At 42.8% G+C, this 17489-nt stretch overlaps 1 protein-coding gene across 3 annotated transcripts in view; it reads right to left on the minus strand.

The window, feature by feature from the left end:
• Positions 1-10751: 10751 nt before the first annotated feature.
• Positions 10752-17489, minus strand: part of SMAD4 (SMAD family member 4) — a 42423-nt gene continuing 35685 nt past the window's right edge. For all 3 annotated transcript variants that reach the window (XM_060761261.2, XM_067464653.1, XM_067464654.1), the window contains 2 exons: positions 15319-15457; positions 10752-12000 (listed from right to left, as the gene is read on the minus strand). In XM_060761261.2, the coding sequence (XP_060617244.1) occupies positions 11789-12000; positions 15319-15457 (351 nt within the window). In that variant the 3' untranslated portion in view covers positions 10752-11788. The remainder of the gene's footprint in view (positions 12001-15318; positions 15458-17489) is intronic.

Genomic DNA, 17489 nt, shown 5'->3' on the forward strand with positions numbered 1-17489 from the left:
GGCTCTTAATGAGACATGCCGCATTATCACGGGGTGTCTGCGCCCTACACCCCTGGAGAAATTACACTGCTTAGCCAGTATTGCACCACCTGACATCCGCCGGGAAGTAGCAGCCAATAGTGAAAGGACCAAGGCAGAGACATCTCCAGCTCATCCCCTGTATGGGTATCAGCCAGGACGTCAACGACTTAAATCTAGAAATAGTTTTCTAAGATCTACAGAAACACTTGCTGGAACACCTCAGCAAGCAAGAGTTCAAAAGTGGCAGGTTCAAAATCAGAACCTCAACCAATGGCTGATACCAAATGAGATACTCCCCCCTGGGCACACAGAAGACCGGGTGACTTGGAAGGCGCTGAACAGACTGCGCTCTGGCACCACGAGATGCAGAGCCAACCTTAAGAAATGGAGCCGCAAAGTGGAATCCACAACATGCGAGTGTGGAGAAGAGCAAACCACTGACCATCTGCTGCAATGCACACTGAGCCCTGCCACATGCACAATGGAGGACATTTAATCAACTACGAAACTCGCAAATTTTGTATTTTGTCTGTTTGTTTTGTTCTGTTAGAAATGTAATACAATTGTCTAGTTGCCCTGACTCGACAAATAAATAACTGGCCTAGTGCACAGCCATGCCCAGGAAGTTGTGCTCATCAGTACCAGCCCTGGGCAGAGCCTCTTCCTGGCCTGCACCTTAGTCTCCACTGCCATGGGACTCAGCTGCTCCTCACCAGCACACTCCCATTATACTGGGCCTCTTGCCCTGGTGACAAGGAGGGCCGCTCCTCCTCCTCCGCCACCACCTGGACATGCGACTGCCTAGGGCTCTCCTCCCCTTCCATCTTGCTCCTGTTGTGCTTCTTTCTGAGGGGAAACTTGCCCTTGAAGAAGATGGTGGTGGCAGAGAAGGAGAAAGAGAAGGAGAAAGAGGAGGTGGAAGAGGAGCCATCCTCCTCGTTGCCAGGGGTGATGCTGTGTGTTTAGTATCGGTGGTCTCACTGATACTTACTGGCCACAGTGGTCTACGCTCTTGTTACATCCTGAATAGATTACTGCAACGCACTCTACGTGGGGTTGCCTTTGAAAACTGTTCGGAAACTTCAGTTAGTCCAATGGGCGGCAGTTAGATTAATCACCGGAGCGTCATACAGGGAGCATACCACCCCTCTCTTATGTCAGCTCCACTTGCTGTCGATCCAGTTCCGAGCACAATTCAAAGTGCTGGTTTTGACCTATAAAACCCTATATGGCTCTGGCCCAGTGTACTGGTCTGAACATATCTCCTTCTATGTCCCATCTCAGAGTTTAAGATCTTCGGGGGAGGCCCTGCTCTTGACCCCGCCTCTATCACAAGTGAGGCTGGTGGGGACGAGGGACAGGGCCTTCTCGGTGGTGGCCCCTCACCTGTGGAATTCACTCCCCGGGGAAATTAGGTCATCAACATCCCTCCTCTCCTTCAGAAGAAAGCTGAAAACATGGATATGGAACCAAGCCTTTGGGTAATCTGGCAGACTGACAAGATAATGACAACCAGAAATTGGAAAGGACTATGGTAATGCTGAATGGACTTACGGATATTAGAACTCGGTGAACGTTGGCCACCAGATTGGCTTTTAATTGTTTTAATTTTTATTGTTTTAATTGATTGTTTTAACTACTGTGGTTATTGCTGTTATGTAATATATTTGTTGAATCGTTGGCATCGAATTGTGCCGGTGTAAGCCGCCCTGAGTCCCCCCTCAGGGGTTGAGAAGGGCGGGGTAGAAGTGCCCGAAAAAAAAAAAATATAAATAAATTGTTGCACAGTGCTGTCATTCACAAAAAAGGAGGTCTGGGTTATATCCTCGGTGCCATCTCCCACTGCTGTAGGATGGTGAGAGTTTACTATCTATAGAAATAAAAACGTAATGTTCGTTTATGGGATTAACATAACTCAAAAACCACTGGACGAATTGACACCAAATTTGGACACAATACATGTATCAGGACAAGTGACCGTCACTTATAAAAACACTAAAAAACAGAGGAGACTTAAAAAGACTCAAAAATTAAATATTACATTACAATGCATGCGCAAAACTACATATATATATACGCAAACTTACGTATATACACATATACACAAATACATACACACACAAAGCACATATAGACTGACTGGGCCACAGCAATGCGTGGCAGGGCACGGCTAGTCATGCATAAGTGATAGTTTGTGCAGTTCAGCCTCTCCATTTTTATCCTCCTGAGCATAGCCCCATACATGGCTGTGGCTGTTAAAGTCACCAATTACTACTACCCTTTGGTGCCTATCAACGTTCTCAGGAGAGGAAAAACAAAACTCTTCATTTGGGGGCTTGTACATAGAGGTAATCGAGACGTTATTAAGCTCTACTGTTCTAATTTTTAGAATGAGAGCATTCAATACGCTACAAGAACCCTCTCACAAGCAACTGCAAAATGAGACAGTTCAGGGAGGAAGGTTCAGTATTTGTTCAGCGAAATGCAGAAATTGGATTGGCATATTCCATGCTTTTGTCCGCTGTCAAGTAAGAGTCAGAGGTGTAAAAGTCTCTATGAATATGTACAATGAAAGTAAATGTGCCTCTGCGAAATGAAAACGCTTGCTGCAGACACCCCCACCACAACGGCAGAGACTTAACTGCCTTCCTTTGTGTATCACTTTGTCTGAACTTTGTTCCGTCTGCGTGGCTGAAGTAGCACATCTGAGTTGGCCTGCAAATTCAGAAGTCACTGAGATAATGAGGTAGATGGGAACATGCCCTCCATGCCCACAAGACCTTAATGTTTTCTTTGGATGGCCAAGCCAAACTATTGTCAAAGGAAGGCTTCTTTCTGCATGCACATACCCAAAATGTTTCTGAAATGGTGGAGATGGGAGGACATCTAGTGGCCCCTTGCAGGGCATCACAGCTATTGCAAATGACAAATTACCAAAATTAAGAATTTCTTCTGAATTGGAGTCCGTTTTTTACAATACAGGGAATACTCTAGACCAGGCATAGGCAAACTTCAGCCCTCCAGGTGTTTTGGACTTCAACTCCCATCGTTCCTAACAGCATAGGCTCTATTTCAGAGGGAGGAACTAGCAAAGCCACCTCTGAGTATTTCTTGCCTGAGTAAACCCTATGAAATGCATGGGGTCCCCATAAGTTGACAGACAACTTGAAGGCACTTACTTATTATATAGAGACAGAGAGAAGACACGGAAACTAGGAGAATTGCAACTCCCAGCATTCTGTACTATTAGTTATGCTGGCTTAAACTGCTAGTAGTCACAATTCAACATCTGAAGGGCAGCATGTTTTCACAATTCATTCATGTTATAATCTCTGTCTTGCCTTTATTCCAACTTGGGATTTAAGGCATCTTACAACCTTTTGAGGAGTCCCCAGTGGCGCAGTGGGTCAAACCACTGAGCTACTGAACTCACTGACCAAAAAGTTGCCAGTCCGAATCCAGGGAGCAGGGTGAGCTCCCGCTGTTAGGCCCAGCTTCTGTCAAGATAGCAGTTCGAAAACATACAAATGTGAGTAGATCAATAGATATCACTCCGGTGGGAAGGTAACGGCGCTACATGCAGTCATGCCGGCTAAATGACCTTGGAAGCGTCTATGGACAATGCCAGGTTTTGGCTTAGAAATGGAGATGAGCACCAACCCCCAGAGTTGAACACAACTGGACTTAATGCCAGGGGAAAACCTTTACCTGCAACCTTTTAATGAGCCCCCGGTGGCATAGTGAGTTAAACCACTGAGCTGCTGAACTCGCTGACCAAAAGGTTGCCGGTTCGAATCCGGGGAGCAGGGTGAGCTCCTGCTGTTAGGCTCAGCTTCTGCTAACCTAGCAGTTTAAAAACATGCAAATGCGAGGAGATCAATAGGTACCTCTCTGGCGTAAAGGTAACAGCGCTCCATGCAGTCATGCTGACCATATGGCCTTGTCTACAGACAACGCCGGCTCTTCGGCTTAAAAATGTTGATGAGTACCAAGCCACAGAGTTGGACATGACTAGACTTAATGTCAGGTGGAAACCTTTTACCAACATCCTTTTGAAAACGCGATACCATTATAGAACTCAAAACACAAGTTTCTATTTTTAAAAAACACTAGTCAAAATGCAAGTTAAAAGCCATTTTTATGAAACACAATAAAACAAGAGACCGTGTGCATGCACCCAAATGAAAGCTTAGTCTGCCACCAGTCACTTCTGGTGTGAGAGAATTGGCCATCTGCAAGGTCGTTGCCCGGGGGACGCCTAAACATTTTAGCATCATGTGGAAGGCTTCTCTCATGTCCCCACATGGGAAGCTGCAGCTGACAGACAGGAGCTCACCCAGCTCCCCGGATTCGAACCGCCAACCATTTGGTCAGCAGTCCAGCCACCACAAGGGTTTAACCCATTGCACTACTGGAGGCTCCCCACCTTTGAACTTTAAAATATTTACTTCTGAGTTTACTTTAGAGTAGAGGAGATGCTGTATCACTTGTTCATGCTACACCAGACGGACAGTTACCCCTTTAGAATTTTACATTTATGCAAATATTCAGCTATCTTTTTCTCTACTTAGGGTGTTTCACACAGCCTTGGGGATCACACAGCTCCTAGGCTCCTCATGGATCCCATTCCACTGAAAAATACCTTGCAAAAAAGTAGCATCTATTACTTTGAGATGCTTCCAGAAGCAGTGATTATCCTTTCACACCCACCTTATTGTAATCAGTAGGCATGTGCCATCTATTTAAAAATATTTAAACTCCTTCCAAAAATAGAGAGCACTAGCACTTAGTTTATAAGTCTTTCCGAATTTTTGGTGATCAAAATTTCGGAACTCTAATGAAACTTACGAATCTTTGTAAGTACTTTATTAATGGTGGTTGCGGTCATGCAAAGGAAAAACATCACTGTCAGTGGGGAAACTTGAGGGGCTTTTCTCTCCCTTATTTTTTGAGCTATCCTGATGAAACTTGCTACAGTAGTAGAACACATTTACCACAGTTTGCCAACCAAATTTAAGAACATTTGACTTATCCACAAAATTTTGGCAATTTTTCAATTTTTATAAACAGCATTAAAAAAAACTACAAGAGCTATCTATTTGAATTTTGTATACAATGCATAAGATAACAAGGGCATCAATCTCCATAAGTTTCAGAAAGATTCACATGTCTACATATTTTTAGGGATTTTAAAAAGTTTAGACCAAAACAATTTATTCCTCCCAAAAGCGACAACAGAAAGCCACATGAATGTCCATCTGTCTTTATGACACACAACCACATAACTTCAGCTTAGCACAGATATTATTACTCTTTTCCAAAGAGTTCAATAAGAGGTACAGTAGGTCATGTTTTTGAAAAATTGGCCCTTGAACATAGTGGCTTCATTCCCTATTGTTGTGTGTGTGTATGTATTTTCTGTCATATAAGACTACTTATTAACTCAAGAAAATCTTCTGAAAAGTCGGGGGTCGGGTGCTGAAACTTCCGAGCCAGACAAATTTAACACATCAGATACAAGTTCCGATTTTATTCCGAATTATGCACCAGCCTAGGAATCAGGTTCTTTTCCAGACAGTTCAGTAAGAGGCACAGTAGGTCTTGCTTTTGAAACATAGTGGCTTTATTCCCTATTGTTGTGTGCGTGTGTGTGTATTGTATTTTATGGCATACTAGCTGTACCCGCCACGCATTGCTGTGACCAACCTTCCCTCCCTCTTTCTCTCCTTTCTTTCTCCCCTTCCCTCCCTCTTTCCTTCCTTCCCTCTTTTTCTTTCCCTTCTTCTTTCTTCCTTCTCTGTTTTTTGCTCTTTGCTCTTTGGTTCCATCCTTCCTTATCTCTTTCCTTCCTTCCTTCCTTCCTTCCTTCCTTCCTTCCTTCCTTCCTTCCTTCCTTCCTTCCTTCCTTCCTTCCTTCCTTCCCTCCCTCCCTCCCTCCCTCCCTCCCTCTCCCTCTTTCTCCCTTTTGTTCCTTCCCTCCTTCTTTCTTTCTCTACCCTTCTTTCTCACCTTCCTTCTCTCCTTCCTTCCTTTCCCCTTTCTGTGTATGTGTTTTGTGTGTGTTTATGCATATGTGTGTATATATGTGTGTTTGTTTATATATCTGTGGTTTTGTGCATGTGTTGTAATATATTTTTGGGGTTTTTTTTGGCTTTTTAAGACCCTTCTGCTGTGTTTTTCAGGGTTTTTATGAGTGATTGTCACTTGTTGCCCTGATAGGTGTATTGTGTCCAAATTTGGTCTCAATTCATCCAATGGTTTTTGAGTTATGTTAATCCCACAAACAGACATTACATTTTTATTTATATAGATAAGGCTACTTTTTAACCCAGGAAAATCTTCTCAAAAGTCAGCCGTCGTCTTATACACCAGGTGTCATCTTATAGGGCGGGTGATGAAACTTTCGAGCCAGACTGGATAATCTGCGGTCACCGTATGTAGTGGGGAGAGCTCAAAACAGGTCGTGGCCGCATCCCTGCCATATGCAAAGACCATATGAAAGCAGAAAAGGCAGCACTGTACAAGTACGGTAGAAGAAGATCCACTCACCAGGATTTGTAGAAAGAAGTGATTTAACACGGTCCTGATAATGAGATGAGGGGGCACCTCACTGGGAAGGTGCAAATGAAAGGCTAAGCTGCAAGTGTCTGGGACGCCCAAAGAATGGAAAAAAGATCTAGAGTGCCGCTGTGCCCAAAAAAAACCACGCCTCTTTCACCTGTCTGGTCCGCCCTTGTATCCTATTACCATACCTCTTTTGCCTCTCAGATCTCGCTTCTGAGGACTGCAATGAAGCAGTGCAGGTGCACATGTGCAAGATCTGAGAAGCAGAGGAGGAGGTACAGTAATAGGAAAATTACCATACTGAAATCAAATCTGGTGTTTGTTTTTTAAATTCTTATTTAGTGTGCATTGGAAGAGAGGTAGTCTTATACAGCGAGTATATCCCAAAAGCCCAAACTCTATATTTTAACTGGAAAGTTGGGGTCGTCTTATGCGCCCAGTTTTCTTATACACCAGAAAATACAGTGTGTGTGTGTGCGTGTGTATAACCAACCTTCATATGGGTTGTAGGTTTTTTGGGTTATATGGCCATGTTTTAGAAGCTTTCTCTCCTGACATTTCAGCTACATCTATGGCAAGCATCCTCAGAGGTTGTGACCTCACATATAGCCCAAAAAGACTACAACAACCCAGTGATTCCAACCATGAAAGCCTTTGGCAATACATTAAACCTTGATATGTTATCACAGTAGAATAACATTTATAGCAGGCATGTTTCTGTAAACTGCCCAACAGATAGGGACAAAAACCCCTCTCCCACTTCCCCGCAATGTGTCTTTCTTACCTAGTTATCTTCGTCTCCAGGTATCCTTTCATTTTGAAGATATGAATGCACCACACTAGAGCAATTCCGCTTAACAAACAACAGGAGGAAATCAGAAGATCTATTTCTTTATTTTACTTTGAAATGCAAACAACATAAGCTCCGAAGAAGTTTGGTAAACCAAATAAAAACACCCCCCCCCCCCCACGCTCCTTACAGCTACGTAAAACAGAGAAGGCCTACTTCTGAAAGATTTCACAGCTTGGGAGGAGTGTGGCTCTGTGTACATCACAATTGCATATTTGCAGACATACTGGCAGTCTTGTGAGCCTGACTGAGCTTGATGAGAACCCCAGCATTTGATTTTTTTTCAAGAATTTCATTGTCCAAACTGATGAGCAAAGACAGCAAGGCAAGTGGAGAGGGAGAGGTCCTAGGCAGGGTTTTCAACATGCCCAGACTAACAGCTAGACTGATTATGCAAAATAGACAAGTATGCAAATTTGCTTCATTCCCATAACTTGCACAGCAGAGAAGCACTCACCCTTTCTTGAAACAAGGCTGCGTTTTTATAACGGCATGCAGGCCATTCCTAAAGCAGGGAAACATTTGGTTGAGCCAGCTGTCTCCAATCTGAGGCTCTCCAGATGTGTTGGACTGCATCTGCTATCGCTTTCAATCAGCATGGCCAGCGGTTGAGGATGATGGGAGATGGCAGTCCAATGGAACGAAAGCATGCCAGATTGGAGAAGTCTGGTCTAAGACAAGAAGAAGCTGGGACAGGAGAATGTACCCTTGGACCGCTGACCACTCCTGAAGCGCAAGACCACAGCTGCTGGGACCACAAAGTGGCATGGAAGCAGAAACTGGAACTCATGAAAGCTAGCACATGGCACCTCTGAGGTTAAATCTGAATTTGGAGAACCTGTTCAACTGCTTCACCATTCAAAGAGGATTTTACTATTTAACTGTGCTCTGAAAAAACTCCACAGCAGCTTGAGATCCTATAGCACGCCTTACTTGCACCTCAACATAGTCATCAGAACTGTGATAAAATCATTTGATGCAGGATTCACCAATCTGTTAAATCTCCAGCACCATCAGTTAAAAACAGAACTGCTACAAAGACAAGGAATCTCTCTTGGGGATACACACAGCCATACTTTGTACTAACGGCAAGAAGGATCTACATTAAGAAAAATGAACACAGGTACATACATTTTCCATTAGGGTTGCCACCTAATTAAACAAAGCTTTCCTCCATCACATGGACTGGCTTTAACTGAGCGTTCAATTGAATGCATATATTTGCATAGGAAAGGTGAACATTTGGAGAGAGTTGCATACTTATTATGGTAGGCACCCTCTTGAAGAGGAATCCCTTCCCCTGCAAAAAAAGGGGAATGCCTCTTCTAATGGAAGATGGAAGCCCACCTACCATTTAATGAGGACTTTGGCAAGAATAACTGACATTTTAAGAACAATGTTGCCTGTTTAGTGAGGTGTAATGTTTTAGTTGGTGAGAAGGCTTTGAATAATTGCGTTTCTCAAGTCTTCCCTTTAGAATGGATTCAAGCTACAGAAAAAGAGATTCCACTTAATCATAGAATCACAGAATTGGAAGAGACCTCGTGGGCCATCCAGACCAACCCCGACAAGCAGCAGGAAAATCACCTTCAAAGCACCCCCGACAGATGGCCATTCAGCCTCTGCTTAAAAGCCTCCAAAGAAGGAGCCTCTACCACACTCCGGGGCAGAGAGTTCAACTGCTGAACAGCTCTCACAGTTAGGAAGTTCTTCCTCATGTTCAGATGGAATCTCTTTTCTTGCAGTTTGAAGCCATTGCTCTGCATCCTAGTCTCCAAGGCAGCAGAAAACAAGCTTGCTTCCTCCTCCCTGTGACTTCCTCTCACATATTTATATATGGCTACCATATCTCCTCTCAGCCTTCTCTTCTTTAGACTAAACATGCCCAGCTCTTTAAGCTGCTCCTCATAGGGCTTGTTCTCCAGACCCTTGATCATTTTAGTCTCCCTCCTCTGGACACATTCCAGCTTGTCAACATCTCCCTTCAATTGCAGTGCCCAGAATTGGACACAGTGTGATTCCAAGTGTGGTCTGACCAAAGCAGAATAGAGGGGTAGCATGACTTCCCTGGATCTAGACACTCAACTCCTATTTATGCAGGCCAAAATCACATTGGCTCATGTTATTTTGTTGTCCATGAAGACTCCAAGATCTTTTTCACATGTACTGCTATTGAGCCAGGCACTCCTCCGATTCGTTAACTTTGAATTTCATTTTTTCTGCCAAAGTGGAGTATCTTGCATTTGTCCCTGTTAAAACTCATTTTGTTAGTTTTGGCTAATCATCTCTCTAATCTGTTAAGTTTGCTTTGAATTCTGCTCCTGACTTCTGGAGTTTTGGCTATCTCTCCCAATTTGGTCCCATCTGCAATCTTGATGATCATGCCTTCTAACTCTTCATCTAAGTCATTAATAAGGAAGTTGAACAGAACTGGGCCCAGGAACTGGGTTGGACTGGATGGCCCATGAGGTCTCTTCCAACTCTTTGATTCTATGATTCTATGACAGAACCCTGCTTATGGCACTCCACTTGTCACTTCTTTCCAGGATGAAATTGGTTAAGTGAACAAAGCCAAGAGGTGCTCACCAGTGGGTGAGCACCTTTTGGCTTTGTTCACTTAACCAATTTCAGATCTACCTAATTATAGTTTTGCCTATCCCACATTGGACTAGTTGGTCTGCCAGAAGATCATGGAGGACCTCCTCGAAGGCCTTATTCGAACTTCCTAATGTTAAAAGTTGTTCAAAAGTGGAATATGCTGCCTAAGAGTATGGTAGAGTCTCCTTCTCTGGAGGCTGGATGACCATCTGTCAAGAAGAGTGTTTTGATTGTGTGTTCCTGCATGGCAGAATGGAGTTGGATTGGGCAGCCTCCCTTGTGGTCTCTTGCAATTCTATGATTCCTCGTTAACTAGGTAAGAAAGGAAGGAGAGGTAAATACAGGCAGGAGGTTGGGAAATCAAGTACTTTGTGGAGGATAAGAGATTCACCCCAGCCTCCTGCCTATATTTATATTTTGGCACCACCAACAGTGAAAGAAAGACAACATTACTGGTACACAGAATCTGTGAGCAAACCCCTTGTTTACTGCACTACTTTCAGGAAACAACTGAAGTTTGAAAAGTGGTTTTTACTACAACTCCCGGAACCCTCCAGCCAACACAGCCACTGGGTCTGCTAGTTGGAGAACTCTGGGATTAATAGCCCCCCAAAAGTACTTTTTCCAAGCTCTGGAGCAAACTGTCCAAGAAAACTAGATATGTTCAAAGTGTAGAAAAATACTTAACAAAAGTGAAATATTTAAGTATCTCACAGAATTTTGAGAATTTTTCCAATATTTTTATTAACTAGAGAAAGCATAATATTGCATCTGTCATACAGCCAAATACATTTCCAACTTCTACTTGAAATTCTCTATACAAAGTCAATGCAAATAGATAAGATTGTTGATGGAATAAAGAGCTTAAAATAACCAAGAGGTATAAAAACAAGTTTGCCATCTTGCCCTGAGTAGAAATGTCGAAAGATTAAAAAAGAAATCTGGGTTCTCAATGATGCAACCATTAAACGTGATTATGAAGTTTAAAGATGGCACTCCAAGTTCTGTAAAACACATATTCATGCCCTCTCAACTGCAAACATTTTAACAGGCTCTTTGCTGTAGTTAAAAAATCAGTTGGGAATAGTGATGAAAATATGTTCCTGCCATTAGACATTTGTTATGTAATTTCACTGGCAATTCTCTGTGTTGAATATTTCATGGTGCACTTGAATTTAGTGCCAGCTCTGAAGCCCATCTCCTTTTAGTGTATTTTAAAAGAATATGTGTACATAAATATTTTACATGCAGGAGTCTCCCTATGAGAGATGCTCCAGTGCCATAGTAATGCAGAGCACGAAAATCCTCCCTTTAGAATAATCAACATGATTTTGCTCATTTGGGGTGGATTCAAGGGCAGCCTGAAGAACTGCATAAGCGGAGCCCCATTTCTGGGCTCCCTGAAATGCATAGGATTGTTTAAAGTGGCAGTATCGTGCCTCAGTGAGAATTTGGAGGAGGCTCCATTGAGCCGAGCGAGATTCCCTAGGCAGAAAGCAGTGATCGCACCAGGATTACGATAAAAAGACGGCTGGTTAACACCAGCCTCCCACAACCTCAGAAGCAAAATCTGGAGGTGGGGACCTCATTCATATTCTTTCTGCTGAGAGCAAGGTGGCAAAGACATTTTCTCTTTAAAACCTGGTTAAGAGATTAAGCAGAATGGAAGTAAAATATATCTTCCAGTAATAAACAAAATGGTATTTTACACTCCACCATCCTCACTCTAGAAGAGCTAAGAGCTGCAACGGGGTCTCAGTCTAGCGGCTGGGGGTCGGCAATCGGCATGGTATGGAGCACTTCATCCAGGAGCTGGAGAGCCCGGTGCAGGTGGATCTCAATCCAACACGGAGTCTCTTTAATGCTCTGTCGTGGGTAATCGGGGCCCCAGCCTTTCACAAAGCTCATTCTCAGGATGCACAAGCGGCGGAGGTCATCCACACCGATCCCAGCTGCTGCTGACAAGCCTAAAGCAAGAGAGAATGGCATTCAACACTCTTTTTAGCTGTGTTATTTCAGCAAAACATCAGATCATTTTTGGGAATTTTCTCTGATCTACCCTCAATGCCTGCAAATTAACGCTTCTAGATTATTGCAACACTTTAAAACACCTTGAGCACGTCAGCAGTGTGTATCCTTGTCATTCCCAGTTGTCCTGACTGGCGGAGAACTGCATAACAAATGTGTAATGGTGCCTACTGCTTCATAATAAGCCTCAAGGTAAGGACTGGGCACAATTTTGTGCAGCTCTACACTTGTGGAACGACTACACTTTTCAAATACCTCAAAGGGTCATCAGTGTGGAGGAGTCAACCCGTGCTCTGATTCTCTCAGACAAACTAAGGCCTGGGGCTGGATGTGGTCCCCTGGGTGCTTACCTCAGGCCCTCCTCATTTTCCTTGTCCTCTTGGCAGAAGAACACAGCGACCCACTTTGTCCTTATGCCAAAAAGACGGAGGAGGAAGTCTCATAGTAGTTGAAAGCGCTCTGGAGCATTCTCAGTCATGTGTCTCGACCTACCCCCGGCATTAGGATGGTGCAAGCGGTTCCATGTTTATGTCGGGAGGATGGCTTGATGAAGGCACGCGTGGCTGAGAGCCCTCCGGAGCATTCTCAACCACCTGTCTCACCCCCCTCCTGGCAAAATGCCGAGAGGACAGCCTAAGAATCAGGGAAGGAGGATCAGAGAGAGGATTGGGGCATGTCCCACCTTCCTCCTGGAATAACGATAGGGTGAGCAGTCCCATCCTTGTGCTGGGAGGACAACCTGAGGATGACCCAGGCCCTGCCCTGTCCCCCCCCCCCCGGCCCTATCCTCTCCCCCTCCCAGGCCTGCCCCACCCAGAGTGTGCATGGTCCCCCTTCCTTTTGGCCCAGCCCTCCCAGCCAGGCCCACAATGCAGCCCCAAGACAAAAAAGTTTGTCCATGCCTACTCCAGAGGATAGGATCATGTTTACATCAGAAGGAACCTCTTGACAATAAGAGTCAAAGGAAGAAAACTCAGGAGTCATTACTCAAACATGGCTCCTCTTCCTGAGCAAATAAAACCTGTTTTTCCCTTTGGCAATGGAATCAGATGGCTGGAAATAAATGTGGTCTCCTTCTCTAAACATCTTTGAGAAGAGGCCGGAGAGCTACCTGCTGAAGATGTTGTAGGAGATTGTAAATTAAACGGGGTCAGAGCTGATGACCCACAGAGTCCCTTCCAACTCAATGATTCTATATTGCTGAGAATGCAACTCCCAAGAGCCCTGTTTAGTGCGGCAGCGCAAAATGCTTGACCCTGGAATTAGCAACAGTTGGAGGCCTGCACAATTCCAGTTCCTGTTTTTTAACTTCCGAATACTAATTTATGAATGAGTCTAGCATCCCTGGAATAGTTCAAGAAAAAATTCCTAGCACACCATTCTTCACAATTCATTTCAACAAGATCCTTCCAACCCCTGTTTCTGCCCAGTAGAGCTATTTTTAAACTACAACATTCAATTCGCAGAAAAACAGCAGCTGCTCCAATGGACCTGCAGCCTCTGATTTGAAGTATCCAAAGCATTTACCAAGGACTGCTGCACCCTCTGAATTCTAATGGGAAAGGAATTTTGCAAAAGCTTTCACACCCAGATTGCTGACAATTTTACAAGGACCAGTTGTGTTGAAAAGGGGCAAAACAAACTCTTAGATTAAAATTAGATATGATGGCTTGGTCCAAACACTAAAAACTTTCATGGCTATCTAGCATGTAGATGGGTACCTAAATTGACAAATCAGTTAGCAATCAAATGTGAAACGGGTCTGAAGAAACATTGGGTCTGAAGAAACTAAAGTTTAAAGCCCTTGCTTTGTCTCCAACAATGCAATTAGAGATAGGACTGGTGAGCAAATAGAAGAAAGAAAAGTAGATGAGGAACTAGTAAACCACAGTGTGCTTGGGGGTGGGATGTGTCAGAAATTCTGGAACCGAGGAGGAAAATGCTTCCTCCTTTTTCACACCTAAAAAGCAGAAGAGGGAATATGTAATACTTGAAGGTTTTTTGGCACACATTACAGTTTCAACACTGCTTTGCGTTTTTGCAAAATAAATACACTATGTATAACTTGATATGCTCAGTAAATTATTGTATTCGGATATTTTATTGGAAACTGTAAGTTAAACAGACAATGGGTAATAATTTAATAACTGAAATTCTTTTTCATTCATTCATTAATTTGCTGAAGAGATTTATATACTGCTCAACTGGCAGTTTATAAATGGATATATGGGGCAGTTTCCAGGTTTCTTTACTCAATAAAATCATTGATTTTAGAACCACACCAACCAAATCAGGTGACATTTTACCAACATATTAATAACTCTTATATTGGATGGAACCTTATTTGGCCGACCACATCCCCTTGTATGAACTTGCCCAGGCCTTGAGATCTTCGGGAAAGTCCCTTCTCTCAGTCCCAACTCTATCTCAAGATCAACTGGTGGGAACGAGAGAGGGGAGCTTTTTGGTGGCTGCCCCTCAATTCTGGAACTCCCTGCCCATGGAAACCAGATTGGCCCCCTCCCTACTTTCCTTCCGGTGGCAGCCTAAAATTCAGGTAGACTTTTAAAGAAGAAGGTTTTTAAGACTGTCAGGAGCTGCTGTGATTTTATATGTTTTTAATGATGATTAATGATGTTTTAATATATATTATCTATTTTAAGTTATATTACAATGCTTTTAGTTGTGAGCCGCTTTGAGTCTCCATATGGAGAGGGATAATAGCATAATAATAATAATAACAATAATAATAATAATAATAATAAGCCAAATACGACAAAAAAAAAAACGGATGGGATCACAAGTCTGAAAAAAGTTACACAAAATGAACATGTCAAACTACTCTGGGACTTCCAAATTCAGACTGACAAACTGACAAAGAGTTTTGGAGCACAGTACTCCTAACCCTACAATCGTGGGGTCATCAATGTTCCAATCCCAGGTATCAGCAGAATTGATGACAAGCAACTGGAAAAGCTTACACAATATGAGGATTTAAAGATAGAACTGAGAAGACTCTGGTACAAGCCAGTCAAGGTGGTCCCAGTGGTGATTGGCACACTAGGTGCAGTGCCTAAAGACCTTGGCCTGCACCGAAAAACAATTGGCGCTGACAAAATTACCAGCTGCAAAAGACCACCCTACTTGGATCTCAATGCATTATTCATGAATATATACAAAATATTGTGTTTAATGCTATTTTTTCCTTGCCAAATAGATCTTTTAAAAAAAGCAGGGACAGGCACTATGCCACTTACTGATAGCTGGAGCAATTCCCCCAACAGATCCTGGCCCAGGGATGTTTCCTGCTACTGCGGCAGCTTGAGCAGCAGCTGCAGCCTGTGCTGTAGCAGCCTGCTGTTGCATCTGACGGTGACACTGACGTAAATCAAACACCTTAAAAAGAAACAATGATTATGGTAGATTTTTAACGTGCAAATGAAAGTCTACGAAAAAACAATGGAACCACATCAATATCACATATAGGACTTAGATGTTCTTGATCGTATACACTGTGAAATAAAAGCATAAACCATTTAAAAATTACACAGTAGTTGTAAGTGCAATGAGGAACAACTGTCTGGTGACTGAAATGGTCCTGAAATGCTATCTGTTTAACTGAATTTATGAGCAACTTGTGCCAGTATGAGAGTAGGGGCCCTCCTTATTTTTTACTGATTGACTGAATGTATGTCCTGCCTTTTTCCTGGGATGGGATCTTCTATGCTAATGGAACTAGGAATAACTAAATTGAAGGGAGTTTATTCTGAGTACAACATACATACATACATACATACATACATATATAAAATTATGTAGGGTCTTGTGTGCATAGGTAAATAAAATATACCTATCCCAATTATATCCTACCTTGTTCATGCCCAGCATTATTTCTTAAATTTTAAATTATTACATTTGGCCTGGCCATAGGTTTTTTAAATGCTTGTCTGTTACTGTTATTGTTTATTTTTGTTTATGGCATTTATTTTAACTGTTTTGTATTGATTGTTTTGTTATTGCCTTTGTTTATTGACGTACTGTAGGCTTGGCCTCATGTAAGCCGCACCGAGTCCCTTGGGGAGATGGTAGCAGGGTATAAATAAAGTATTATTATTATTATTATTATTATTATTATTATTATTATTATATTGTCTCGGCCCCCCAGGTGGCGTAGTGGGTTAAACTGCTGAGCTGCTGAACTTGCCTACTGAAAGATCAGCAGTTCGAATCCAGGAAGCAAGGTGAACTTCCACTGTTAGCCCCAGCTTCTGCCAACCTAGCAGTTCGAAAACATGCAAATTTGAATAGATCTGTAGGTAGTGTTCCTGCAGGAAGGTAACAGTATTCCATGCAGCCATGCCGGCCAAATGATCCTGGAGGCATCTATGGACAATGCCAGCTCTTCGGCTTAGAAATGGAGATGAGCAGCACCCCGGTTGGACACGACTAGACTTAATGTCAAGGGAAAACCTTTACTAATACTGTTTCATTTGAATTATTACATGTGGTTTCAGAGCCATCTTCTATCCTGCAGCCACCATTTCATTGTTTGTGTAGGGTACATGGCAGCTATTGTAGTACTGCCACATGGAAAATTTCCGTTTTGCATTTTTGAACAAGTTCTCACCCACAGGAGGAAAGACCACTATAAGCAGCTCACTCTGTCACTCTTAATAAAAGATTACAAGTCCTTTATAAAGTAGGAGCTGCCATCCTATTAGACAGTCATAATGTAATGCACCAGATGTATGACCCTGTAACTGTTTCATATCCACATTTATGATCATGACACCATTGACACAGCTGCAAATGCCCCTAAAAAACCACCATAAAGGCAGGAAGAACTGTCCCAATTAAAGGAAGAGCTTTAAAGGAATTAAAGGAATCCTGAGGCAATGGCAAGCAGGGCTCTGAAGTATTATGTGTCTAATAATAATCATCATCTTTATTTATACCCTGTCCCCACTCTCCGGAGGGACTCGGGGCAGCTTACAGCAAACAAATGAATACAATAAATAATATACATGGAAAATAACCACATATCAATTAATAAAACAAATCAGCACAACAATAGAAATATAAACAAAATTAAAAACTGTAAAAACAATATGTAATGCCATTTAAAATACTAATGTCTAGCTCCCCCATCAATGAGCTCATAGGGTCCTGACATCCGCTTTTTGCCCTGGAGCTCATTGGCAGAAAAGGGACTGGATATGTTGTCCTTCGGCTCACCACAATGCCACAGATCTCCTTCACTCAATATGGACTACCTGGCTCTTAAGGTGGACTTTAGGAAATGGGAGTGTAGCTATGTCAAAATAGTCCCATACAGAAATCTTGTCCCTGAATCTTATAAGCCAAGCTATTTGCAGCATTATGCAAAATAGAGAAATTTTAATACATTTCCCAACATTTAGTCTGAACA

This window comes from Anolis sagrei, chromosome 2, assembly GCF_037176765.1.
Source record: "Anolis sagrei isolate rAnoSag1 chromosome 2, rAnoSag1.mat, whole genome shotgun sequence".
In the NCBI taxonomy this organism is placed as follows: Eukaryota; Metazoa; Chordata; class Lepidosauria; order Squamata; family Dactyloidae; genus Anolis; species Anolis sagrei.